This window comes from Rhyacophila brunnea, unplaced genomic scaffold (genome assembly GCF_057557595.1).
Source record: "Rhyacophila brunnea isolate RB1 unplaced genomic scaffold, BYU_Rbru_1.0 scaffold_10, whole genome shotgun sequence".
Lineage (NCBI taxonomy): Eukaryota > Metazoa > Arthropoda > Insecta > Trichoptera > Rhyacophilidae > Rhyacophila > Rhyacophila brunnea.
This window is the reverse complement of record NW_028232752.1, coordinates 17,502,124-17,529,362: the sequence shown is the minus strand read 5'-3', so window position 1 is coordinate 17,529,362 and position 27,239 is coordinate 17,502,124. Positions and strand designations below refer to the sequence as shown.

The 27,239-nt window shown below is 33.8% G+C and overlaps 2 protein-coding genes across 2 annotated transcripts in view; one reads left to right on the top strand and one right to left on the bottom strand.

The window, feature by feature from the left end:
- Positions 1-17,818, bottom strand: part of LOC147078943 (uncharacterized) — a 145,081-nt gene extending 127,263 nt beyond the window's left edge. Inside the window, exon 1 of the mRNA XM_085955657.1 lies at positions 17,166-17,818. Coding sequence (XP_085811783.1) covers positions 17,166-17,818 — 653 coding nt within the window. The remainder of the gene's footprint in view (positions 1-17,165) is intronic.
- A 202-nt stretch (positions 17,819-18,020) lies between these two features.
- The window catches only part of LOC147078942 (uncharacterized), a 41,517-nt gene continuing 32,298 nt past the window's right edge, over positions 18,021-27,239 (top strand). The window contains exons 1-2 of the mRNA XM_085955647.1: positions 18,021-18,115; positions 18,199-19,254. Coding sequence (XP_085811773.1) covers positions 18,021-18,115; positions 18,199-19,254 — 1,151 coding nt within the window. The remainder of the gene's footprint in view (positions 18,116-18,198; positions 19,255-27,239) is intronic.

Sequence of the window (27,239 nt, the reverse complement as noted above, 5' to 3'; positions counted from 1 at the left end):
TAAACTAAAATTAATATGTACATTAAGTTATTATCAATATTAAATAATAAATATATATACCAGATCACACACAGTTACTTGATTAATTACTTTTTATAGAATCACAAAATATACATAACATTCTAAAATATAATTGGGATCCAGCGAAGCTATTTTAACATATCACTTACCATCCAAAAAGAGCTACATGTGATAAATTTATCACTTTATCACATTTATATATTCAGGTAGTTAATTATTACAATAAGTTAACCGTTTAAACGGTCAAAAAGTACTATCTTTGAAAACCCCCCTTCTTGGCTGTGTTAACTTTTAGAGCGTGATAGAGTAGGTACTTATGTCAATTACATATCGAGAATTGAGATGGAAGATGCGAGTGTTTTGAAAAATAATTACATCACGGCCGCCGCCTCAATTTATAGTTCCTGGCGACCTGTGAAATATCGAGTGGTTAGTAGCAGCTAGTAGTAACATAATATTTGTTTTACTACATGCTACAATCGCAATGACTTGAATAATAAATTATTTTAGGTTATGTTGATATGTTTGACGTTTTAATACAAAATTTTGGTGTTCGGGTGTATACGCCAGAACGAACATACCCGAATTTGACCGATATGTCTACCAACCTAAATTTTTGCCGTATTACAAATTTACCAATTATTGTTAATAACCGCCTTATGTATGAAGTGCCTTCCGTGTCAATTTAAGCCAATTAAAATAACGGAAACGTACTAAAGTGATAAATATTAAGAATATCTGTGCGGTAGTATAATGGCAATATATTATATGCCTAATAGAAATCTGGTGATATAATTTTGTTCTCTTGCTTCAGTTAATAAAAATTTTAAAGTCATCTCTGAAATTTATTTTTCTTTATCCAATTTTTTGCATTATTATTTATTAAATATATAATAAACACAATGTTGTTTTCTTTTAAGTGATTTCCAAATAGTTTAACGCGAGAATTTTAAAAAGATTTTATCGATATAGATCCAACTAAGTAATTTTATTTTATGAAGCATTATTAAGTAAGTATATAATTTTAGATGACTGTTAATGTTGAGACTTTACATTCATATAACATGATGATTACTATTATTGAATAATTTTATACACACAAACAAAATAATAATTAAAAATATATCCATAAAGTTTGTTTGTCACTCTAGTAACCGCGGCTCGCGAGCCACATGCGGCTCTTTGGCCACTTGAGTGCGGCTCTTCCACAAATGCCCTCTGCCCTATTTAGCATGGCTACAAAGAAGAAGCAAAGAAAAACGGAAGATGAAAACCGTGAATTTAAAGTTGTATGGACCGAGACTTTCGCGTTTGTTCAAAACTTAAATGACCTACCGACCTGTATTATTTGTAAAATTTGGAGAGACACTTTACAACTAAACACGGCCTGTCACGTCATTTAGCACTAAATAGCATGTCGGTGATGCAAGGAAGAAAGCAGTTGAGAAACTTTAGATGAGTCAAGAAAAATCAAGTTCTGTATTTAATTACTGAAGACAATCTTCCAGCAATGTTATTATTGCAAGTTTTGTGGTTAGTAAAGAGATTTCTAAGAGAGGAAATCAAGAGTAAATTGAGAAGTCGTCTTATTGATGAGAACCTGGAATTGTGCTTAAAATTAAAAACAACAACATGCAAACCTGACATCCCAAGCTATCCAAGGAGATGCAAGACCACTATTCACATTGAGTGTTTATCAGTCATTGTCATGATTTAATTTTATGGTTGCTATACTTACAATTTAATTTGTATCAATAAATAAGATCATTATTACGTATGATATCAAGTTAATAAACATTGTACCTACATATTATATAATTTAATATTAGGAAATTTGGCTCTGTTGACAAATGAGTTTGCCGACCACTGCTCTAGTAAATCATACGTAAAATGAAATATTGGAATTTGTTTACCTATTTCGTGCCCAAGGCGTTTCAGTCAGGTAGGGGTTACCTGAAAGTTAACAAAATATGTCAAGGCTTCTTCCAACCCAAAAATATTGGGAAACATTCTATTTAAACTAATCTTTCTTTTCCTACCCTTTTCATATTTTGTTAGTATTACCTTTATGTATGTTTATCATTAACCTTACAATAACTAGACTAATGCTTTGTGTAAGAGATATACTATATAAATAATAATATGTTTTAGCAGATGTGTCATATAGGTATCCCATGTAAACCCACTAAATATTCTCCTCTGATTACATATTCCGGAGTGGAATTTAGCAGCCACAATCATATTGTTCCACTCCTGATCGGTACTTTAGTTTTTTCTTCTTCGGGCAATCGCTCCCAGTATTCGCAAATCTCTTTGTAGGTCATCAAACTAACATGGTTCCCCAGTACCTTATCTTCCTTCTAGAATCTAGAACATAAAATGTATGGCACTTTGACGGTGCCTGTCAATCCATACGTATCACGTAGCTGGCTCATTGCAAATCCAGGATATGATACATTTCTGGCATATCAAACAACTTGTGGAGCTAATGATTGTAGCGATGTCGGTAAATGCCAACCTCGCAGACTAAATCAAAAATCTTTCGCAAGATTCAGCGCTGCGATTCGACACCTGAAGTTTCTGAAAATCACTAACAGCTTATGTCCATGTGTCCAAACCTTAGCACATTACTGATCAATACTGTGCTTCATATAGGTAGATGTTTAAGTCTGGAAGATTTAAGGCGCATATCAAAATTATTACTTATAAACTTATTATTTTGTATTTAATAATAGTGAATATGCATATTTTTTTTAAGAATGTTAGTTCTTTATTATAGAAAAAAACACAATTTTGAAAAACCTCAAAAACGTGCAAAACTTCTAAAAAATTGTTCGACCGAGTGGGACTCAAACCAGTGCTCGAAATGGAAAAGTTTACGAACCAGAACGCTTGACTAATTTCTGAAGATATATATACATATTTGTCAAATTTTATGTGTATTTTATAAAAAAAATAAGTGTGTTAAATTTTATATTATATGGCCTATGTAGCCCAGACAGTCAATATATTTTTTTCATTAGACGGAGCGATAATTTGACCGATTTCACGAACCGGAACGGCGCTCCAGTGCGCTCCGGTCGATTCCGAGCCCTGACTCGAACTCACGTCATTTACACTTTTCGAGTGAGTGCTTTGGCTTCTGTAAATGATTCATGTGGATTATCTATTGCATGTAAGTAGGTACGCTTAAAACTGAGCTAGGTACTTACTTCAAATTCCGATAATCCTTGAATCAATTTCGGAAAAAATATCTCAATAGAATCGAGATTTATAAGTTCTTTTTATTTTTTGAGAATTTACCAGATGAAAAATCTCGATCGTAACCTCCACTAATTATGAATAGTAATAATTGTTTATATTCTGTAATTAACATTCTCATGCCCAGCGACAGAGAGAGATGACAAATGACAGACAACACTACTGCTCTTAGAGTTGACCATAGAGGTATTAAATAAAAAAGAGGGGCAAAGAATCGGCTTTCTCACACATCTGAATGAAGCAGGCCAACAATAGCGGACAACTTACGAGAAATAGCGACGCGATATAATATACTCGTATAATTTACCCATATTATAATATAATGTTAACGTGGAAATTTTGCCGCAAATTGATGACCAGCCTGCCTCACCATACTTTTTCACCATACTTTCATAAAACCTGCCGCCCCTAGGAGTAGACGGTTAACACCACCCGCCGTGCCACACCATACCAATTCAAGTGTGAAACTGCGTCTCTATGCAATAATGTCACTGCCACTGTCCTATGTCTTTGTCGCCGAGTTTTAACCTAATCTAACCTAGATAGATATTCATCATATTTATGACGTATACAAATGGTAAATATTTTTCAATATTATGTGACAGAAATAATGTTGTTGACGGTATATATGCGAGACTAACGTTTCGTTTAATCAAAAAGTGATATTATGTTTTTCTATCCCTCGAGTCTTTGCTAAGCACGTGATATAAAAATTCACCCAAGGCTATTACAATGTCACCCATTCGTTGCCAGTTATTTTCTGATAACAGATTTTTTATATAGCACAATAAATTGGGCATATTATTAAATTGTGTTGTTTCAGGGTGGAAGCTTTAAAGTCGAGGCTTATGCGCGTAAAAAAGGACGCTGGGATACGGTATTAAACGAGACGATTGCATAGCGTCAAAGAAAAAAAAACTAGATGAAAATTTTGGGAAATATTTTATTTTCAAAACATTTCTAGTTTTGCGGCCCAACAACACATTTGTACATAAGAATGATATAATATAACAGGCATGTCAAACTTCTAAGTAGGCTGTGATTCAGTATCAAAACTAAATGATTTACCACACTTTCCTATGCCTGTCTTCAACTAAAACAAACGTATTAGATTTTTGGTTGAGGACACTTGGGGCGTCACAAATTAAACAATTACACTTATCTCTTACCGTGACAAAGAATAACTTAATTTTCTATTCGTCGTGAACATTATTTGGTTAGTAGTTGCATAGATAATTGGTACTAATATGATTTATTGCTTTGTCTAAAATTATATTAACGATTTCTGTTTACAAAACGTAGGTACCTAATAATTTGACAGCAGCTGTCAGTTCTGTTGCAATGTTTCGACGCTGGCGGCGCCACTAGCTGCTATAAGTTGATTAGTGCATACATCGACTTATTTAAATGAAACCTACTAGGTAGGTATATAATATTCTTCTTATTTAGACCATGTACGATTCTAATAGGATCAATTAATGGGCCTCCACAGAGTGGAGGTTTGTATTAACAGATTTTTGTTTTTACCAGAAATAGATGTAAACAAATTACACAACTTATTGTGTCCATACTATGACTCCGATCATAAATTGAAAAAGAATATGTGTACCTACATCATAAACTGACGCGTAAACCGCTCGGCCATAGTGGGAATATTGTATTGGGTATTTAAAAATTGACCACATCGCAATAAAGGAAATCTTATTTAGTATTGAGATATTGCATAATATGATGATGTATTCTGTTATAATTATATAGGTATCATGCATGTCAATTTTAGTTGATCATGCCATAGGGACATAACAATTTAGTCATGGAAAAAACGTATCTATTCAGTTATATTATTATCATAGATTTCATTAAGATTTCGATAACGGAAGTCTTGACTATTTCTATTTTTATTTTCTTAATCAGGAAGCCCGCGTGATCTTTTGTAACATTATATTGCATTACTTACAACCTGCCACAGAAGTGAGAGAAAAAAGATGTATATCCTCGCACCTTAAACTGAGACGTAGTCCTCTTTACTGAGGACACTTTCGAAATTGAGCATCAAATTTATCAATGGTTACGGGAGAGAATGAAAGGTAGATAGATGCACATACATACATGCCTGCTTGTATGGCTCCCACAAGGGGAGGGCTGACAGGGCTCTAGCCTGGGGGGCCGGGCATAAGAGGGGCCCGGCGTGGTGGGTTGGCCAGCTAAGTGAGATTAGCAAACATCATAAATTTACTGAGATAGTAAAAAAAGCTACTTTACTTCAAGGCTATCGAATATTTTAAATATATGGTTGTGAGTTGCAATTTGATGTGATATTATGATTGATATACTTACTGAAATGATAATTTCCGTGAAGGATTTGGGAAATACTGCTGTAGACCAACACACTGCCCTTAACCTTAGCGATAGATAGGCGGACCCGCCAAAAATCCAGGCCTGGAGGTCCTCTTGAAGATTTATTTATTTATTTAGAAAAGAGTATTATGGCATTACAGCGATTGGCCAATGCGCCGTAATACATAATAAATACAAATTATAAAAAAAATACTAAATTACAAATAACAACCAATAAGCATGTGCTTATGTATATATTAAAGTAAAATGATAAATATAATTATAAATTTAACCTGTTTAACACGTCCACAAATATGATTATAGTTAATGAAAATAAATCAACATTTATGGTGCCATAAAATAAGTTAATTGCACGATACACAGCATCAAGATGTAGGGTCATTCCTGCTTCTATCAACGTATCTGCGCAACAGCTGATAAATTGCACACGTATATCGATAACAACTTCATGGTAGACTTTGTCTACATTATCCGATACTTTGTAGCGCCATTTTAAAGGACCAGCTGGGAGTTTGGCGTGAGCCCTGGTGCGTAGACAAGGGCGGTGCCATGATAATGGAAATTTATTCGGGCATTTAAACGAAGCTTCGGATAATTTGGGCAGGAGAAACCCCCGACTGGACGAGATTAATGGAACTTAATCGCATTCCAGGCAACTCTATCGGGTGGTTTATGCACCTGCTATTGTTGTAATGTCTATGGCGCTTTGTGAACAAGCGAACCATGGGATACTGATCCTCAAATTAGTATAGCATAGAGTTGCCAGCTAAAAAATACTATATAGTGATTTTGAAATAAAGCACGTGTTTTACTAATTCTACTATTACAATAAGTATTGTGTAAATTATTCATGTTGCTGGCTGTTTTGGGATGGTAAAAATGACTAGTAAAGTGGAACCGAATACAATGTTTGTTTATTTAAACTAGAATAAAATCCATCGGAATAAAGTAAGTATATAAGTACAATGATTTTGAATTAATATGTATTTTCTGCAATGATCATTTACGATGGAAAGAGATTGTATTAATGGAAAATAAAACACAATAGTATGTTATATTTATTACGCATAGTTAAATTACAATCAGAACCAGTTTCGTCTACTTCAATGGGACATCGCCAACATGTTACAAAATAATAATAAACAATGTTACAGGTAATTTATATTAACATTTTTGGCAAGGAAATTATTTAAAGCAAGATATGAATAATAGTTAAATAAAATAATTATAATAAATGTTATGTTCAAAAATAAATCGTTTAAAAATTTTTTTTTTCGACAATGTCCGATCCTAATAGGATCATATGGGCCTCCACAGAATAGAGGTTTGTATTAGCAGATTTTTTTTACGAGAAATGGATATCTGCCGCTTGCTCAACCTATTAGGTCCATACTCTGACTCATGCACAAATTAAAAAAAAACAATATGTGTACTTGCCAGACCCAGGATTCAAACCTGGGACCCACGACTCTTCAGCCGCGCAGCCATCGTGGGTTTTGAAAAAAATTAGTGTAATCATATTTATAATATGTACTTAACCTGCATAGGTATTAAGTAGCATTCTGTATTTTATTTCTTCTTATTATTATCGTACCATCCCCTAGCGGAGGTCAGCGACCATCAGGACGATCTTAGCTTTATCATCTGCGACCCTATACAGTTCAGTGGAGCTGCACTCGTACCAATCACGGAGGTGATTAAGCTACGAAATGCGGCGTCGTCCTCTGTTACACTTACTGTTGATGTTTCCTTGGATAACACGTTGAGGAATGTTGTACTTTTGTCCTCCTATAATGTGGCCGAGGTACTATAGTTTCCTGGATTTGATACTACGCAGAATTTCTCGGTCCTTGACCATTTGATTGAGAACTTTTTTGTCACCCGGTCAGTCCAAGGAATTTTGAGGATGCATCTGTACAGCCCCACTTCTCTGTGAAATCTCCTAGTTAAACATCCATACCTCCATATCCTAGAAAATAACTGAGAAAATATAACAACGAATTATATACAGTCTAGTGCGTATAAAAAGACGTCTCATTTTGAGAAAGGCACTCCTTGCGATCTTAATTATTCTAGTTTTTATTTCGTGAGACTGGTCCCATTTCTCATTGACCCATATTCCCAAATATTTATAATGAGCCACACGTTCACACGGTCATCTGCATATAAAATAGATAGAGTAGAAGAAAGTGTGATGATTGATAATAATTCATATCGTGCGTAAAAAGGAAAAGGGACGTAATCCACACAAATCATATTTTACAGGGGGCACAAAAATGTTTTTTTTATGGTTTTCGGTCAAAGTTAAAATAAAATTTATACATAACTGGGCGTGATAATCAGTAACTTGGTTTTATTATTAATAATCATTGAGTTAATTAAATAAAAACCAACAAGAATGTTGGTTAAGTCGTTTTTCCTACTTCACTTTTTTTTTTTTTTAATTGTAAGCTAAATTTAGTTAATAAATTGGTATGTGCAGTTTATAGAATTTTGATACAATGTGTATTTAGTCGTGTACAACGTTTTTGTCAGATAAAACCAATTTTGAAAAAATCGAGGGTTACCTCCTTTTTTCTTTCTACAGTCGATATGTAAAATAATATTTTATGATTTTTTTGGCTCTAAAATCCTATATAGGATACATCTTATATATATACTACGGAGATCAATAGTGGATATTAGCCACTGCCTTAACCTAAATCCCGAAGTTTGGACCCGAGACCGATAACTTTAAATGCCAAAACGTTTCTGCTTATTTTAAATATGTTTTTTAATGGTATTAAAAATGTCTTTTTATCATAACATAATGTATTTTAAATAATAATGTGGCAGAGGGTCGGAGAATACTTGTGACTATTAAAGAGAGTCGTAGCTCAAAAAAAGTTAAAAACCCGTGAGGTACAAGAAAAATGGTTATAAATCGTTATATAAATTTTCATTTCCCCGGATTATGCACCCCCTTAACATGTGCCTAACCTCACGAGACGTCACTGCTTATTGGATTTTAGTCGATAATTAATTATTTGACAATGCCGCAAGTCAATTAAGTAAACAAACATTCGCCGCGTGTTTGTACCTACGTTCGGCACGTAAAAACACGCACATTTTTTTCTGTAAATATTTGCGACAGAGTTGAACCACGGCACTTCATTAAAACAAATGAATTTGTATCTCACACCCACGGTACTGTGGCTGGATCAACAGGGCGAAATGAATGTTGCCTGCCATTTAAAATGGTGGAATTGGCTCACAACCTCTGTGACCATATGCGTAGGGTAGGAACCGAATTGTGGCCACGCCATTGAATAAATATATGAAAAAATAACACAGTCATTGTCCAAAAATATATTGTTTCCACAACTAAATAATAAAATAAACTATTTTTTTATTCAACGAATAATACACAAGATTTGTGAATTTAACATTGTTTGTCGTCACCTTACTATTAAAACCTCGTAAGTCCGATATTATGGAAAAATTAAGTTTGTTCCAAAAAATTTAAGCAAAACACATTATAAATCATATCAAAACCTCAGTTCTCTAGACTAATATGCTGTCCATCTATTGACAAGTTTTAAAAACTCGTATGTCTTGTGGTTTCAAAAATGGAATTAAAACCTCGTATTTAATAACCAGCGATAGCAGATTCATCGATTAGTGAAGTGTTTAAAATATTGTTTTTGTTACGTTTTTTACCTCCCCTCAACATTCTTTTCAAATAGACTTCTTCTTCTTCTTCTTTGGCCATATCCACCCCTTAAATGGAGCATATGGACACCACGCGGCGCCTCCAATAGTCCCTGTTGCTCGCCAGTCTTCTTGCTTCGTTCCAGGTCAAACCAGCATCCTGTAGCTCCGCCGTATACACTCTGTAGATTGTATTTAGTGGCCTTCCAGGACGCCGGAATACGGTTGGCTTGAAGAACAGGCAAGCCAGGTTGAAGTTCTCTTCTGGCATCCTCAACACGTGGCCGAGCTAGGTCCAACGTCGCCTTTTCACGTGGTTGCTTGATGCGTTCTCTAATAGACTTACGAGGTTTTATTAGTAAGGTAACGATATATTAAATATATATAATTTTAAAACATCTCATGCATATAAAATATATGAATATACTAAAACCGATACCCAACATTATAACGTAATTCGATAAGCATTTAATGTAACCACTGATAGTTAAAATCGTCGTAATGTCGTAATTTAATAAGATGCCTGCAGCTTAATTGGAAAAGCATACTGGCTCGAATCCAGCAGATACAGGTTCAAGTTTCGTCGGGTATCCTATTTTTTTCTTTCTACAGAATTATTTTTTATTGCATGAGATTTTTCAAATGATGTATATAAATAGGTACAACTAAATATTAAATCCATTCAGCATTCAAGGGGGATATTTGATGCGCACTTACCAGTGTTGGTGTTGCTAACTTTTAAAAGCCGGTGAGATTTTAGAATAATCGTTCTTCAAAAGTCTTTATATTTGATTGTAGACATTAGTACAGTAGCAGTAATAATTCGTTTCGTGTTCGTTGCAATCGGTCTTGTATTATGGTTGTTGATTTTGGTTACTATGGTTTTCAACTCTTATGTTTTCCGCCTGCCGGTGTCGCCATCTCTGCTGCCACAAGATAAATATATAATGTAGTAGATTTCCTTGTAAAACTTTCACCTTAAATGTTGTAAATTATGATGAAAAATAATTCGTTACTTTACATTTATTATATTCACAGGTTCTTGTTGCATATTATTATATGGTAAAACAGTCACATGTAGTGTAATTTAGTATAGCAGCTATATACATTTGAAGATTGTTTTTGCAAAACATTACACTTTATCTGAAGTACTTGACATGCAGTGGTTGCTTCGGTGATCAATATTTATTATATACACATAACATGACAGTAATAATATGGTAGTTAATAAGATTTTTCAAAATTCAATTTCAAACCTGTACACAATAATATGTCAAATGAAAATATTAATTCTGACAGCAGTAAAATTCAAACAAAAGAACATCAAATTAAAATGGAATATATTCAAAATTGGAAGGAATAAACAAACATACTTTTACATACCTACAAACTTATCTGAAGAATGGGATGGGGGAGCCACTGTCGAAAACTACCCAATTAAGACTCGTAACTGGACAAAATCTGACAATTTCGTAATGGCGTCCTATGGTAGCTCGTAGTTCCATTTTTGGCTATTCTACAGATAAGTTTGTAGGTCTGTACTTTGCATTTTATAAATATATATTTCAATGTTTTTAAGGTTTTATTTTTTTCAGAGCGATCAAGTGAAAGATAATACTTTAACCAGTCTTAAACATTGCCCTTAGAAAAGCAGATGACTGTGAGTGGTGGAAAGTCTTAGTCGCTCAAAATATGACTGCATTTCAGATGTAGTGACGATATTCAGTTATGAGGGAACGACCAAAAAAAGAAGCTTTTAATTGGTCCTAAAATAACGCTATGTGTCCGAAAACTTTCAAATTTTGTATTGCGCTGACGGAGAAAACCTTGCCGGCTCTAAAGTCTATTAAGATAATGGAAAAAGAGAAAGTCATAGGGTAAATATGTATTTTATACAGTGATAAACACAATATAAATACCTACATCTAATAATTTTAAATCTGTTATACTACTATGGCATTTTGGAATTTTTGATCAATTTTGAATAAAATAAAATAATCTCGTATGATTATATCGTTAAGCCAACAATTATAATACAACCTGTATACTATTTAGAAATATATTCATGTCAACATTTAAAATGTATTTTAGTCTTTGATCAATTATATTCTTTCTTCTTTTGCCATATCCACCCCTTAACTGGAGCATATGGACACCACGCGGCGCCTCCAAGAATCCCTGTCGCTCGCCAGTCTTCTTGCTTCGTTCCAGGTCAAACCAGCATCCCGTAGCTCTGCCGTATACACTTTGTTGATTGTATTTAGTAATTAATTAGTTAATATATTACGTGGTTGTAAATTTACCTATTGATTTAATGAGCAACATTTTCTTATTTCCTAAATTCAATATTGATGATATATAAAAGGGTTTACAATGTTTGATTCTTTATTATATCAAAACACAATTTTAAAAAACCTCATAAGCACACACATATAAGAGCTGACCACTCACCCGGAATGTGAAAGACGTAAATTCGAATCTACTTGGTTTAACTCTTTTAATTTTTTTTGAGTTTTTGAGGTTTTTCAAAATTATATTATCTTTATAATTAAGCAAGGTTAGTGTTTTGAAAACTTATATTTTCTGTTGTGTACTGGAGAGTTATACTTACAAATCCTACCATCGGTATATGAGAATGTTTTGAAAGATTTCCCATTTTAACTGAACAAAAAAAAACTTTTAAAACGGATTTTGCCTTAATATCCCAACCAAGCCGCCATTTGATTGAGCTTTTCACTTAAGGGAGGGACAGCCGGCCCTTTCGCGGCGAACTTTTGGCCATTCGCAAACGATGCCACAAGGGCCAATAAGCGTGTTTTTCCCTGCCTCAGGGTGACAAAGGCCTTGTTTTCATCGGTACTGTGCGTTCATTGTGGGTGTGTGTAATTTTATCACCGCAGCCAGGAGTGCTTTCCGTCAAATTGCCCTCGACTCGCCGTGTACAAAAGAATACCTGTAGTGCCCAGTTCATTTCGTTTTTGAGCGAGATTTTAATATTTGGCAAGCATTTTTTTTTGCAAAAGTTAGTCATTTTCACAAAAGACACATTTAATGCGAACCGCATTAAAAACTGTGGCACCTAATTAAGGGTGTAACAATACCTGGGAAACAGCTGACATTAAAAAAATCTTTCATGTTATCATCACACACGTTAAACATTTTTTAAATAGTAGTATTGTCTAATAACTGTGGGCCAAATAAATTAAAATAAACTTTATTAATTACAAGATAAAAAGAACTTTTTATATACAAAGTTTTTAAATTTTCTGTTGAACCATATAAACTTGACTTGACTAGCTTAAACGATCAAAAGAAAATGTACTTGATAGAAATATTACTGAAATGTCATTTTGATTTCCATAGTAACGCACGTATATATTAATAATTTAGTTGCTAGGAACCCAGACTCCTAACAACCAATAGTAGTGGATTGGATTACGGATTTTTTCCAAAATAACTTTTCATACAAAACAGAATTAACTGAAAATGAATTCAACTCTACTTAAATATGTCTAAGAGTATTAAAAAATGCATTGGCATCGTGTTCTGATAATATATTCCAAAAGTTTTAATTGTCTAGCTAGTCAGGAAGTTAGTTAAAAATCAATTCCAAAATTTATACCGGACAAAAACCATCGGACAAATAAGAATACGAGCTAATAAAAACGTTGTAATAAAAATGCTTTGTCAGATATAAATCTAAATCTCAACTGTAAAAAATATAATTCTTAGTTTATATCTCTCCATGTTACTAATTCATGACTGTAGCGGCGTGACTTCAGAAAGAGACCCATAGATGGTGCGGCCCATTGACTGGACGCCGCAAGCGCTTTGTAGACTGATTAGGATTTAACTATAATGTTAAATCCGAAATTGTTGTCTTTCACAGTCTTACAGCCAGTCAGCTTAGTGTGATTATCTCTGACCCTTTTGATCAAAAAGATCATCTATTTTGAAACTAAGCACCTTATACTATCGAAATTAGTTTCTAGTGATGAGTCAAGTGTGGTTTCTAGTTTTCAAATAATGTGATAAATACCTGAACTGAAGTAATTCTTTGGCAAGTTCATCAATCTGTTTTCGTGTACCGTTTTGAGCATTCTCTCTTATTATTATGCTATAAAGCTCTGTAAACTCTGAATGCATACTAATACCGGAAGTGTTTCTATGTTATAAAAATAAATATTATGTAGCTTAATTAATTTAAAACAATTCAACTAACATTTTTAGACAACAGATAACAAAACCCTCCATCTTCAGATGTGAATAATCATGCTTTATGCAACCTTATGAACATAATCGTGAAAGGTCTCGATCAGCAACAACTAAACATGGGAAGACCTGCCGTCTTTCCAGAAAAATATATCAGGCAGGTTGAGATGGTTGAGAGTTGTAGATATTAACCAGATTGCTATGATATTATCCAATAACGGTGCAAAATTCATTTCTTCAATAAAAAAATCTAACGTAGGTACATACTTACCATTGTTGTGAAAAACGTTAATAAAATAACAAAATGAAAATTATTTCGAATGAATTTTCTAGTATACGTTTCACATAGTCCCTAATGCATAGTATCATATATATATATATATATATATATATATTCTAGATTCCTTTATGGATCTTACCTCGCATTTACTATCGAGGATTCTTTAAGGACTTTGGCACGAAAACTACTCTACTAAATGAAAATTGTGCCGGTTGAGAAATATGCCTTATTGAAAACAATTCGTCTACCCGCATCGGATATTGCTAATTTTAATTCGGCCACCTTGCAAAAACCCTGAAAAAATTTTTGTAGTGCAAGGCGGTGGTGATTCTGATGAATATCTCGAAATATTCATTGGGAACTGAGAACTGCGATTTATAACCGAGTTTTTCTCGTGGTAAAAGAAATGTCGCATCGGACTGATATTCTGAACATGTTATACTTATGCTAACTTATATGACTACAATCACTGGATCTGAAAGGCATGAATCATCATTACATCAAATTTTTATTTATGATTTTATAATATTGAGTAGGTACAATATGTTTTTTAACGAAACTTTCCAAGTATGTATCTAATATTTTTTAAATTAATTTTTCTGTTATAACGCACATCCATACACACAAAAATAATATAATATTTTTTATCAATACTTATAGCTTTTTTATTACGACTAGTATTTGAGGGTTCATACACGTCGACAATAGAACTAACGATCTCAGTCGATAATGAAGTACTCGTCACAAAAACAGTTGACGTAAACTAAATTTATCATAATTATATTAAATTATATAATGAGTTCCTAGTCAAAATAAAACCTTTCAATCAAAAGATTCCTAAATAATCTGTCAATTGAAAAACCGTTCCTCGCACACTGCGTTTGTCCGTAATATACATAAACAATAAAGCCATACTATTATGTTATATTAAAATAAACATAAACAATAAAAAACCGTAAAAACAGTTTTCCGTTTATTAATCGAATATGACAATTGTATCCATATAAAAAAACTAAACTTAGTAATTGGATGTAATACCAAATTAAAATAAAATTAAAATAGCAAACAACTACACAAACCACAGTTATTTAATTACGTATAAATTTTGATAATAAAATTGTTATTATTCGTATTTTTTATAGTAATTACGTTATGCTTGTTAAATAGTTCACTACATCCAATCGTAGTTGTTGGAAAGTGGCGTTCTTATAATGCGGTATAAAGTTTGTTTCGACTCCGCCTTGTCTTGTCTTATATTATTATCATGTCTACTAGTCATGCAAGACGACTTTAGTTAGAGCAGCGCTATCAAATGGGCGGCCCCGTAAACTGCATCCAGCCTCTGAATATTAATCTTCCAGAATATGCGATGATTCGTATAAATTTAATATACTGGAAAATGGGTATTAATGAGAATAACCTGAGTACCAACGCCTTATGATCAGATCTCGCTTACAAAATTCTCAAAACATGACCTAAACATTCAATGTTTCTTTCTTTTAAAGTCGCTCATATTATCATTCATGTCTTGAACAATTTAGGTCCCATGTATAAATACTACTTTTTTGATCGTCCGACATTTTCATTTCGATTTCTTCACATCTATGAGAGATTTAGATTCATTTGTCCATCTTTTAAAAGAAACAATATCGTATTCTGGTTCGGCAGAGGAAAGGTATTCCAAATGAAAGACGGTAGTAGTAAGTTGTTCATGATGATGGAGGAGGTGAGAATTTATATACTGTTTCAAATAACTAGAACGGTAAAATAGATGCAAAATAATAATTAATATAATGGTAATTCGGTGCGATGTGTCTTAGAAACTTGTAAAAGAGTGAGATGTGCAATCGATTCTGATCCGTTATTTATTAACCTCCGTACTATGAAATAATATGTTGAAATTATTATATAATGATATTAATTCGAAATAGCAAATCCGCTATCTCATAACATTACGAAATCATTTTATATATAGGTCGTGATTGGTTGTACGTGAAAAATGAATGTTTAATAAATAATACTATAATTGAGATCTGGGTTATAGGAATCCGATGACAGCTACACTAATACATTATCCAAAGATTATCAATATTTTATGCAATACCACATTTTCCTCATCTTTGTATCCTCCTTATTCAGCTCAATCTGTTAAAAAAACTGAAGTCACTTACTAGTATAATGTTTGAGGCTTTCACGGTTGTTTTTTATCGTAGTATATTCTTGGGTTTTCACCGTGTCTCCTTCTTCCTTCTTTACTCGACGTTTCGGGCTCGTTGCAGAGGCCATTATCAAGAGATATGTTTTATGATGAAATGTAGTGTATGTATGTGAATGTAAACGTTGCTCTAAGAAAGTCAAAAGGAATCCGATTATCTAAGAGCAAACGTTGTTCAGAGTAATCTGTCAATCATTACGACCGGAGATACTGGCTCGAATATTAGATTTTGCTGATAGTGCCGGAAGCCATGACGTTTTTAATCGTAATCCATCATCCCTATTAATGTTTTCAGGGTTTCTGTGGATTTCAATGGCCTCCTTTACCAATCGTGCGAAATATCCTTTATTCCGACCCAATATCTTGGTCTCGAAGTCAAATTTGTGCCCTGTATCCATCGAGTGCTCGGCAATTGCCGACATCGTGTAATGTTTAAGACGGTATGCTCTCTCGTGTTCACTCACACGCTTCTGTACCGTTCTAGAAGTCTGGCCTATATACTTTTTTGGGCATCCACGACAGCTTATCTGGTATACACCTGCCGAGTACAAAGGCTGTGAGTCCTTTACTGGTCTTAGCATATTTCGGACCTTTGTCGATGTTGAGAATATTGTTTCAATATTATGTTTCCGAAGTATCCTGGAAATAGTATCTGTGGTGTTTTTGATGTAAGGTAGATAGGCCCGGCCTTTGAACTGTATCTTTTCCTCCTGACTGATCGGGTTAAGGTTGATTTTGCTTCTGGTGGCTTTTTGGATCATATTGTGAGAATATCCGTTTGCTTGAAGAGCCTTTGATACTTGAGATATCTCGGATTTTAAATACGAAGATTCGCAGATACGCCGAGCTCTTGTCATCAAAGTCGAAATCAGACCCATTTTTTGAGCAGGGTGGTGGTGAGAAGAAGCATGTAAATAACGATTGGTATGAGTTGGTTTCCGATAGACTCTGTGTCCTAGAGAACCATCCAATTTTCTGATAACTTCCACGTCAAGAAATGGTAGAGCTCCGTTCTGTTCAATCTCCATCGTGAATTTAATCATCGAATGTAGATTGTTTAAATGGGCCAAAAACTCATTTAGAGCTTCTATACCATGAGGCCATATTAAGAAGGTATCATCGACATACCGTAACCAGCACGAAGGTTTTAATCTACACGTGTCAAGAGCTGTCTGTTCAAAATTTTCCATGAAAAAATTCGCAACCACGGGAGATAGAGGGGACCCCATAGCGACTCCTTCGGTTTGTTCAAACACTTTGCCCTGAAAGCTAAAGTAGCTTGACGTCAAACAGTGCTTGAAAAGTCCAGTCATTTCTGCGGAGAAAACTTCACCTATTAATTTTAGGGTATCATCTAGGGGGACATTTGTGAATAGTGACTCTACATCAAAGCTTACTAAGAGGTCAGTAGGCTTTATAGTCATATCAGCTAATAATTTGACAAAATGTGTTGAATCCTTAACCCATGATGCGGTGGCGTTGGTATGTGGTTGCAAAAGGGACGCCAGATATTTAGAAAGTCTATACGTGGGAGAGTCGATTGCGCTAACTATCGGTCGAAGTGGGCAGTCAGGCTTGTGAATCTTGGGTAACCCATATATCCCAGGAGTCTTCGGCGCTTTAGTAAATACTTTCCAGTATTCCTCACTAGGAATATCGGAAGATCGAACTAATTCCCTCGTTTTTCTGTCAATCTTGTCGGTGGGGTTCCGCTTTACATGTTTATACACAGGGGCTTTCAGTAACTCTTCCATTTTGGCAACATAGTCCGTCGCATCCATAACGACTGTCGCGTTTCCTTTATCAGCGGGTAAAACCACCAGTTTGTCGTTTTTTCGCAAATCGCGTAATGCTCGACTTTCCGCAGGCGTTATGTTACTTTGTGGCGGTTTTGATTTCCTGAGGATACGGCTGGCGTCTTGTCGTATTTCTTCTGCAACAGCAGGGGGTAGTTTGTGTATAGCAGATTCAACTTCGCATATGATGTCGTCAACAGGAATGTGTTTTGGTGTTATTGCAAAATTCATTCCTTTTCCGAGTACAGCTATTGTTGCGTCGTCCAAGACAGCTGAAGACAAGTTCTTAACAACATTCAAATTGAGTGAAGGCGGAACACCTTTCTTAACGGATAGACTGCTCAATTTCTTCTTGTGCCTTTCAGTGTCCAAAATATATCGTCTGGTTGCTTGGTTGTGGGATATCCGGTCAATCAGAGAGTCAATAAGAAAGGTGTTCCGCCTTCACTCAATTTGAATGTTGTTAAGAACTTGTCTTCAGCTGTCTTGGACGACGCAACAATAGCTGTACTCGGAAAAGGAATGAATTTTGCAATAACACCAAAACACATTCCTGTTGACGACATCATATGCGAAGTTGAATCTGCTATACACAAACTACCCCCTGCTGTTGCAGAAGAAATACGACAAGACGCCAGCCGTATCCTCAGGAAATCAAAACCGCCACAAAGTAACATAACGCCTGCGGAAAGTCGAGCATTACGCGATTTGCGAAAAAACGACAAACTGGTGGTTTTACCCGCTGATAAAGGAAACGCGACAGTCGTTATGGATGCGACGGACTATGTTGCCAAAATGGAAGAGTTACTGAAAGCCCCTGTGTATAAACATGTAAAGCGGAACCCCACCGACAAGATTGACAGAAAAACGAGGGAATTAGTTCGATCTTCCGATATTCCTAGTGAGGAATACTGGAAAGTATTTACTAAAGCGCCGAAGACTCCTGGGATATATGGGTTACCCAAGATTCACAAGCCTGACTGCCCACTTCGACCGATAGTTAGCGCAATCGACTCTCCCACGTATAGACTTTCTAAATATCTGGCGTCCCTTTTGCAACCACATACCAACGCCACCGCATCATGGGTTAAGGATTCAACACATTTTGTCAAATTATTAGCTGATATGACTATAAAGCCTACTGACCTCTTAGTAAGCTTTGATGTAGAGTCACTATTCACAAATGTCCCCCTAGATGATACCCTAAAATTAATAGGTGAAGTTTTCTCCGCAGAAATGACTGGACTTTTCAAGCACTGTTTGACGTCAAGCTACTTTAGCTTTCAGGGCAAAGTGTTTGAACAAACCGAAGGAGTCGCTATGGGGTCCCCTCTATCTCCCGTGGTTGCGAATTTTTTCATGGAAAATTTTGAACAGACAGCTCTTGACACGTGTAGATTAAAACCTTCGTGCTGGTTACGGTATGTCGATGATACCTTCTTAATATGGCCTCATGGTATAGAAGCTCTAAATGAGTTTTTGGCCCATTTAAACAATCTACATTCGATGATTAAATTCACGATGGAGATTGAACAGAACGGAGCTCTACCATTTCTTGACGTGGAAGTTATCAGAAAATTGGATGGTTCTCTAGGACACAGAGTCTATCGGAAACCAACTCATACCAATCGTTATTTACATGCTTCTTCTCACCACCACCCTGCTCAAAAAATGGGTCTGATTTCGACTTTGATGACAAGAGCTCGGCGTATCTGCGAATCTTCGTATTTAAAATCCGAGATATCTCAAGTATCAAAGGCTCTTCAAGCAAACGGATATTCTCACAATATGATCCAAAAAGCCACCAGAAGCAAAATCAACCTTAACCCGATCAGTCAGGAGGAAAAGATACAGTTCAAAGGCCGGGCCTATCTACCTTACATCAAAAACACCACAGATACTATTTCCAGGATACTTCGGAAACATAATATTGAAACAATATTCTCAACATCGACAAAGGTCCGAAATATGCTAAGACCAGTAAAGGACTCACAGCCTTTGTACTCGGCAGGTGTATACCAGATAAGCTGTCGTGGATGCCCAAAAAAGTATATAGGCCAGACTTCTAGAACGGTACAGAAGCGTGTGAGTGAACACGAGAGAGCATACCGTCTTAAACATTACACGATGTCGGCAATTGCCGAGCACTCGATGGATACAGGGCACAAATTTGACTTCGAGACCAAGATATTGGGTCGGAATAAAGGATATTTCGCACGATTGGTAAAGGAGGCCATTGAAATCCACAGAAACCCTGAAAACATTAATAGGGATGATGGATTACGATTAAAAACGTCATGGCTTCCGGCACTATCAGCAAAATCTAATATTCGAGCCAGTATCTCCGGTCGTAATGATTGACAGATTACTCTGAACAACGTTTGCTCTTAGATAATCGGATTCCTTTTGACTTTCTTAGAGCAACGTTTACATTCACATACATACACTACATTTCATCATAAAACATATCTCTTGATAATGGCCTCTGCAACGAGCCCGAAACGTCGAGTAAAGAAGGAAGAAGGAGACACGGTGAAAACCCAAGTCACTTACTAGCTTCGTATTTCAATACTCTCAATAGAGTATGAGTGTTAATACTTCCCATGAAAGATGGTATATAGATATTATATTTTCGAGATCATTAATTATCTACTATTTGACATTATTAACACCACAATTACAGTGTTAATAAAAAAATACTAATGATAGCAGTGCGTAGTAAAAGTGAAATAATCTCGTAAATACCCAGGGTTTGAGAGATTCAAATATTATATTCTATTGTGACCTCACCGGGAATCCAATTCGAAGCCTCAAGGTGACAGTCAATTAACACGTTGAGAGATTATATTCCGCAGCTTACGGTTATATAAATGGAAATTCTGCCACCTTTTTGCCTAGCTACAGAAGATTTTAGGTCCAAATTCGACTGCATAATCATCGTTCAAGAATTTTTATCACTGCAGTTGGTAACACTCAGCCTCTCTACATCCTCAGATACAGGAGCCAGATACCCACTGAGCTTCATAAACCTTATGGAAGGCTCTAGAGTCTAGATCCACTATATCTAATAATTTTACTTAGATTATTCGACATTTTTGTATTAGCTTTTATTATTTGCCACGATTAAATCTCCTATGTGCACTTTTAACGTAAAGTAGAAACACCCTTAAGTGCATGGTTAAGTAAGTCTTTGCTAATTAAACACGACAGTCGCACGGTCTATAGCGTCGTGGGTCCCAGGTTGGAATCCTGAGTCTACCTACACATATTGTTTTTCAATTTGTGTATGAGTCAGAGTATGGACCTAATAGGTTGAGCAAGTGGTTGACATCCATTTCTCGTAAAAAAACATTAATAATTTAATACAAACCTCCACTTTGTGAAGGCCCATATGATCTTAGTAGGATCGGACATGGTCGAAAAAAATACTCCTGAGATGTTCATAAAAGTCTTAAAAACACTGATGCTTCACAGCCAAACGTAAGGATCTGTGATATCTATGCCTAATTAAGACCAGGTTTGGTGGGACCATTAACTTAAATGGATCCTAATAACATGACCAGCCTTTTCCACTGAATATATTAACCACATTGAGCTTAAATTCAATTAGATTGTCTTTTTAACCATGGTGGAATATTAAATTTAACAACTGTTAAAAATATAATAATTACAAGATAAAAATAACTTTTTATATACAACGTTTTTAAATTTTCTGTTGAATCATATAAACTTGACTTGACTAGCTTAAACGATCAAAAAAATTTGTACTTGATAGAAATAATACTGAAATGTCATTTTGACATTCATATTGATTTCCATAGTAACGCGCGTATATATTAATAATTTAGTTGGTAGGACCCCAGACACCTAGCAACCAATAATAGTGGATTGGATTACGGATTTCTTCCGAAATAACTTTTCATACAAAACAGAATTAACTGATGAATTCAATTCTACTTAAGATGGCTAAGTAAAAAAATGCAATGGCATCGTGTTCTGATATATTCTAGAAGTTTCAAATGTCTAGCTAGTCGGGAAGTTAGTTAAAATCGATTGCAAGATTTGTACTGGATAAACAACCACCGGACAAATAAGAATACGACCTAATAAAAACGCTTTAAATGTAAAATTTACCTGAAGGTTGGAAAGCACTACGGAGACAGAGAGATGTTGGAATTATTATTTAAACTTATTCTGACAATGAATAATTGTGCACGATGTTGTCTGACTGTAAACTTTTCACGCTGCATTAACAAACCGAGTTGAATAAATAGATTATTACAATATGCATATTATTATTACACAGATAATAATACAAGCGAACTATTCTTACCACAGGCTAGTATTTTCCACGAAACCCTTTTTTGCTGAGTGGTTTCACTGTGAAACCACCTTTTATTATTTATGTGCTGATTTTTCCGTCTGAGTTTGAGTAGCTGAAATTGTTTATTATGATAAAGTATATTATAATAACTTATCATGCTCCTCTCTCTTATAGGCAGATAGCAGTGACAAGTGGTGGAGGTAGGCTGTTAAAATTCGACATAAGTAGTGAATATTAAACTTTGACAGTCATACTTATTTGTTATTATTCAACTAATAATACATATTATTATTATTACACATTATGGTGTTGTTAGTTTTATAAAATTTATTAAGCCCTGCCTAACGAAACCATAATTGATAACATAGCTATCTATACAATATCTTATGGTTTAATGGCATAATTTTATAGGTAAACGAATATTTTGTGACTATTATCTACTTTGGCTTGAATTAGACAGGGTTTATTTGGATTTAAAAAACGAACAAATAAGTAAGTAAATTGTAAGTCTTAGTTCAATGAAAATAAATAAGTTTGCCTAACAACCTTTTGTGTGCATTATTTATTGCGGATATTAACAGCCTCCACCGTTCGCCACTATTAGGTAGTTAGGTACTATTATTAATTAAAAGTCATGTAAAAGCCAAAGGACGCCTGAGTGTGTGGCGATCTTATTCTTAGGTAACTATTCTTGAGATATTTCTATGCATAGACAACTGATTGGGACAAGGTGTGGTGCGGGGCGGTTTATTTGGAGCCGTCTATGGTTTTTTTGTCAACCATTGTCATGGGCGTGGACTCTTAGAAAGGGAGAATACTCGCGACATACCGGACATGAGTGTGACATTGCCTTATGGTGTGACAATACAAAATACATAGATAACAAGTTATCGACATGGGAATCAAACTAATGTGTGCTATTTCCGCGCGATGAAACTGAATTTGATTATTTTATTGTATAAAGTTCACAAAACTTAACCTCTACGTTAAAATAAGTTTTACTAAAAAAACATGTATAGATACTTACCTTCGTCGTAAACAGAGATTTGAAACTTAGAGTAAATGTTGAAACAACCGTTTTAAAGATGTCCCTTTTATCCCAAAGCTCCATATGGGAGATAAAACAAACCCTATTTCCTTCATTTAGTCCCCTGTCATCTCCTTGTTACCCTTATACTAAGGTACAAAAAAGGCTGTCATGAAATCTGGCGAATTTAACATACACGTTAATTCAATTGATCTGTAGGTTTTATAACAGTACTACATATACGACTCACCAGATTTTGAAATGCTTACTATATTATGTATTTATAGTTGATGGATTACTTTCGTTTCTCTCCAGGTACTTATTTTAAAGAGGTAGACGAGATCAATGGAGTTAAAGTTTGAGAAGCTATTAACATAAAGTAGCTTATTATTTATTAAGTGGCCCTTAATAAAAGAACTTAATCTATAGTCTAAGGGCCATTATTGTGTATATAAATATGATTATGATCTGTTACTTGGTATGGAAATTATTCTAACAAATATTTTATAATAATTATCATTTAACCCTTAAATGCATGATTTTATACATTTAGGGTTAAAAATTTATACCTATTCATATTATACAACTGATAAGTATGATTACGGAAAAAATGAATAAAAAAATATTTAATAGTTTTTTTTTCTATTCATATATTTTCATCAATAAATACTTTGTACTATAAAAAAGCTGTTTTAATTTTGAAATTATTTTGAACAACCATCTTATCATAAATAATCAATCCATCGAATAGAATTCAGTAATATTTTTCCCCGATCAAAATCTAATATTTAACTGAAAAAAAAAACTTACTGTTAAAATTCGCCCCATACATAATATATAATATACCTTATATCATTTCTGGCTCGTATCGTTTGATTACAAATTATATTATCCAACAAACACAATTACTTACAATGATATCTTTCGGAAAAATTGAAATAATGATTCCTACTTTACCATTGGATATAAAATTTATGGTAAAATCGATTTCTGTTTTGCGAAAAAGAACCGAAACAAAAGTTTGTATTATACGTAGCCTATGTATTAACATAATAATTATGACTATGTTTATGGCTGATAATAAGTTAATATTATAGTACTGAGTAATACTAATTATAATTAGCGACAATGGGTTTGAACCCTAGTTGACAATATATCACACATCCTATGTTATATTATTTTTTACAACGTTTTTATTAAGAAGAGAATATAAGAGCACGATGCCAATGCATTTTTTTAATACTTTTAGCCATCTTTAAGTAGAATTGAATTCATTTTCAGTTAATTCTATTTTGTATGAAAAGTTATTTCGACACCGTTATTGGTTGATAGGGGTCTGGGATCCTAGCAACTAAATTATTAATATATACGTGCGTTACTATGGAAATCAATATGAAATGTCAAAATGACATTTCAGTATTATTTCTATCAAGTACAATTTTTTTTGATCGTTTAAGCTAGTCAAGTTAAGTTTATATGATTCAACTGAAAATTTAAAACGTTGTATATAAAAAGTTCTTTTTATCTTTTAATTATTTAAATACCATTTACCGAAAATATAACAAATAAAACAATAAGTAATAGATATTTTTTTTAATTCAAAATAAAATTTACAATTTAAAAAAATGGTCATAAAATATGCGTTTTTTTTAAATGGTTTCTGTTTATTGTTCAATGCTTATTTTTTATCAATAAAATGTAGTTTAATAAATTTTCGGGAAGAAAAAAACGTGTTTGTGACAAATATCTATTTACAATTTCGTATCACTTTTACGGCGGTACTTACAACAATATGCCACAATAATCCACGTGCAAGTGGTATGTCAAGTTAGCGTAATTCAACCAGTGAAACTGTATACATCTGCTATAGAGTTAAAAAAGCATCAACGATTTAATACGTGTTCTACTGGCAGTTAACGCAACAGGATCCCGTATCTTACAAGCAGTCCATACCGTCTGTAATTTTCTACAAACACGTATCTCAAAAATCATAACTTTTCAGGAGAGGCAAATAAAAACTTAATTCTCTCAGTTTTTAATTTAGAAATAAAATTTCTTCTATGAAATATCCATTTAGTATAGTTACATATACTTTCATGAAAAAATGTTATGTTTATTCAATTTATCGCACTGTACTTTCGACCGATCAGTCATATTGTCGGAGATACGAGAATGCGTTGCAACTTTACTGTGTAACATTACTGCAGCAAACACGTATCTTGACTTACGAGAAAGAGCTTCAGTACAATTAGCTGTCAGAGTTCAGTATTCTGTATACTTACAAAAACGTAACTCAAGATACAAGTTTATAATATTTATAAAAGTCTTTTATTGTGATGCGAGTTTTTGTTATTGGTTAAATCTATTATGTTGTAAAGTATGTTTTGAGATACGTGTTAGTGGAATATGTGCGTATTCAAATTCTGAATTCATAGCATCAAACAACTCAAAACTGACAAAAATTGAGATACGTGTTTGTAGAATATAGAAAATCACACAGTGAGATTCTCACTGTCTACAGACAACATCAAAGCTACTGCCAATGCTTGCAGACTTGTGTTATTTTCAAATAACCTTATTAATACAGAATACTTTAATTTACAACGGAATTATTTATTGACTTATTTATAATATATAAAATTTAAAAGCATTGATTTATGTAGGAAACAGCGTTACCTATTACACTGTATGTTCGTAATACAGTGTAATTTAGAGAAACTTTACCTAGCACCGCATTAAATATAGGTACGTGTTGTAAAAAACTTAATTCTCTGTCCATTATGTTAAATAACACATAAGAAGCCTCATACTGACGTGACTCAGTAAAAAAGCCAAGTGTCGCATTTTCCCGAGCACGCGACATGTTTGTGTTTTCGCGAAAAAGTCGGAAAACTTTGGCAATTCTATTCCATTAGTTTCAGCGAAAATATTTTCCCCAAGTAATCTGTTCACATTGAAAGCACGAGAGACTTACTTTATATAATAAAATCCGTAAACTCGGTTAGTACGACCAGGTTTATAAACAATATATTATTATATTTAAATGTAATATAATTCATAGCTCGGCGAAGAAATAATAGAAAACACTGATTCATTTCATTCATTATTATTGAGTTAACAAGAGCATACTCCATTATATATTATTTAATTACTTTACTAGGGATTCCAATCCCAGGATTAGTAAACATAATCCAGAAACTTTCGGGATTGATTTTTTTTATCAATTTTTATGGAAAATAAAATAAAAACGAAAATATTTAGAAAAACTACTTTAAATAACATATAACTACATTAGAAATAAACTGAGTTTGAATGAAGTTTGATTTATTACCGATGTGTTACCAATTCATTTTATTTTTTCACATAAATTAATAAAAATGAGAAAGATTGGAAAAAAATAATGCTTTGCACTTTCGTGATATGAATTTTAGAAATAGAATAAATAAATCAAGAAACACTTAGTTAGACGTTTCTACCAGAAAATGCTATTCTGGAGACCCACTGATCACATGGGGAATCACCGGATAATAAATAAACATTTTTTGCTGCCTTACGCAATCGTAACAACATCAGAAAAAACTAAAAAAACTAACACTTCATGTAAGCTTGTATTTTACACACTATGTTATATTTTATTTTAATTGAACTTGTTTTTGTATTTGTTATCTTTTCATAAATACATATAACTATTTTACTATCACAATAATTATTTATATTACAATATTATTTACATTTAATCCATTACACCTATGTATTTACAAGGTTGAACATGCGCAATATTAATAATACATGTCTTAAATAGTATAAATTATTTATTTATTAATTTTTAACCGATTTTATCAATGTTTTTTTGTATATATATTTTTTTTATATAAACTATCGAAAAAATGCTAATCCTGGGATCGTCAAATTGTAATCCCGAAATCCCGGGATCAAAAATTTGACTCTGGATTGGATTCCCTACTCTGGGCATACTGAGACCATAGCAGTAAACTGAAATGTCGTGTCGATATGGCTGTAACTAAACTACTGTACTGTACTGTACCAAAAACTGT